Below are 2736 nucleotides of genomic sequence, written 5' to 3'. Positions count from 1 at the left end.
ATATATATATATATATATATATATTAGGATCTTATTTATACTTGGTGAAAAATTTTTTCCGAATTTTTTTTCACGACGCCCCCTAAAGTTGTTCCATTTCGTGAGAAAAAAAATTGTGTAAAAGCTAAGCTCAATCGGATAACGGAAAGACGTAGCACAATTCTGTTAAAGTTGAAACAAATATTTTTTTTTACAAAAAATGAGGAAATCCGGTGAAAAGAATTCTGAATAAAGATTAAATGATTTTCTTAGTAAATGTTGACCAATACTACTACCCAACTACTACCCAACCCTGTATATATTATATAATATAAAAAAAGTTTATAATTTAATTATAAATTTAAAAATAAAGCCTATAAAAAATGTTATAAAAATAATACAGCTTTTAATGTAACGTTTGCAGATTCTATTCTAGATCAAGTAATAAAATTCTTACATATCTTCGGGAGAATTGCGTTTTCTTCTGGCCGATTGATCACGAAATATCATCGGCGGTATTATCCCGTCGAAATCAGATTGTCCAATTGTTAAGCCAGGTGGTCCTGGTGGACCTGGCGGACCCTCTGGACCTACGTCACCTCGCATCCCATCATTCCCGACATTTCCTTTCAGCCCGGACGGTCCCGGTGGTCCAGGTAGACCGACAAATCCTTGTTCCCCTTTGAGTCCAGTATTACCTGGACGTCCGGGATTTCCTTTAAGCCCTTCCGTTCCAGGGAGTCCACGTTCACCTTTCTCTCCCTGCTTTCCATGATCGCCTTTGATTCCAACGAGTCCTAGTTCGCCTCTATGTCCTTTAATACCTCTACGACCTTTATCACCTTTCTGACCTTGCGGACCAATCGGTCCGATAATTCCAGGAGCGCCACTGGCTCCCGGCATACCTAAGAGCCCGTTTTCTCCAGCCGCTCCTGGCAAACCTCTTTCTCCTGGCAAGCCAGGTAAACCAGGAAAGCCTTGAGGTCCGATAAGTCCTTGGAGACCCGGCGCGCCAGGAAGACCGATGTCTCCTTTCTCTCCTGGCAATCCTGTATTACCTTGCTGACCCGCCGGCCCTTCTGAACCCTAGAAAGTAATATTTTAATAATATTAATAAAATTAATTTTTTAAATGTTATATTTAGAAATTTTTTAGATATTTAAAATTACATTTTTAAATATTTTTTTTACTAAATTATATCTAATATCAAATATGATTGCAACTAAGCTATTAGCTTATCTAGAAATTTCTCTTGCATAACACAGGGTATCTTAATCTAATCTATTATTAATATAAATTAGTATATTAATATTAATATAAATAATAAAGGGATAAAAAATTTTTTTACCGGTTTCCCAGGAGTACCCGGTAATCCTTCCTTGCCAGGTAGTCCAGCTTCACCTAGTACGCCAGGATCGCCTGCTCGTCCATCCTCGCCGTCCTTTCCAGGCTCACCTTTCACGCCCATGAGGCCGGGTTCTCCGGGTGGACCAGGAAGACCAGGTAATCCAACATCACCTTTTGGTCCCTCGGAACCAGTCAATCCTCGTAGTCCAGGAAGTCCGAGAAGTCCTATCTTACCTTCTTCTCCTTTCGTTCCTGGTAGACCTCTTTCTCCCTGAAGTAAATTATTAATAAATTACAATAATTCAATATGCCAATGGAAACCTCCGTAGATATAAAAAGGTTTTACAAAACAAGTTCATCAAATTAATAATAACGCTGTCTTCAATAACAGAAATGCTACGGATGGAAATGAAGGGCGTAGGGTTATTCCCATTCCGTTTGTCTCAATCTCCAATGTGGCCAATAAGTTTTGCCAATATTTTAAGAATATCAAGATCTGTAAACTAGCTTTTGACGATATAAACAAATTTATCAAAGTAATTAAAGATTCGACTCCTCGCTTTAGTATGACCAATGTGGTATTTAAAATTAATTACTTAGAATGCAGTGCGTCCTATGTCGGACAAACTAAAAGATTGCTAAATGTCAAAATAGGTTAACATATTAGGAATCACATAAAAAGAAATGCTTCCCAATTCTCTGTTATTACGGAACATAGCATTAAGTTTAAGCATGATTTCGACTAGGATAACGTACCAATTTTGGATATTGAATTAAATATGAATAAACGCAGAATTTCAGAAATGATTTATGAAGAATCAGGAAGAAGGATTGAATGTACAAAGTGATACAGAGCTTTTATTATAGACCTGTCGTATTTCGAACTTTTGCAACATTTTAAAAGATTATAGGCTTGCGATTATCCTGTGCGTAGTTGGGAGTGAGCTGAAGGGAGAATTACATATACTGTGGTCTTTGTCTCCATCTAGCTTAGCCATTTTGACATTAACATTGCTAACAATCTGTCGGATTTGATCTCTTCTTAATATAAGTTTCTGCTTAACATTCTAATTTTACTTTTGCTTGTATATAATACTGTATTTTAACCTCTTGATTTATGTACTCAGATGGCAGACATCTGTCTAAGAGTTAACCGTTCACTTGACTATGAATTTTTGGATCTAATTAATCTGTGACGATGGAGAAAAGAGACGATGAGATCAACAGAGATCTTTTCCGTGGAGTTTTTATAAAGGTAACTTTCATATCTTCCGCACTGAAAAGGACTCAGAGCAGAGTCGAAACGTTTGCGCATTAAGATTGTTAAATAGGTATTAATTGTTGAAACTGTATGTATTTTATTTAAGCAAGTAAATTCTCTCGGCTGTAAAATAGTCCACGCATTTATAT

General features: G+C 36.7%; 1 protein-coding gene across 1 annotated transcript in view; it reads right to left on the bottom strand.

Moving 5' to 3' along the window:
- LOC105453904 (collagen alpha-1(V) chain-like) overlaps positions 1-2311 on the bottom strand; it is an 11674-nt gene extending 9363 nt beyond the window's left edge. The window contains exons 1-3 of the mRNA XM_011696184.1: positions 2294-2311; positions 1328-1597; positions 437-1065 (exon numbers count right to left, since the gene is read on the bottom strand). Of these exons, the coding sequence (XP_011694486.1) occupies positions 437-1065; positions 1328-1597; positions 2294-2311 (917 nt within the window). The remainder of the gene's footprint in view (positions 1-436; positions 1066-1327; positions 1598-2293) is intronic.
- Positions 2312-2736: the final 425 nt, after the last annotated feature.

The sequence above is a fragment of the Wasmannia auropunctata genome, unplaced genomic scaffold, assembly GCF_000956235.1.
Source record: "Wasmannia auropunctata unplaced genomic scaffold, wasmannia.A_1.0 LD335994.1, whole genome shotgun sequence".
NCBI lineage: Eukaryota > Metazoa > Arthropoda > Insecta > Hymenoptera > Formicidae > Wasmannia > Wasmannia auropunctata.
This window is presented reverse-complemented; position numbering and strand designations above follow the sequence as displayed.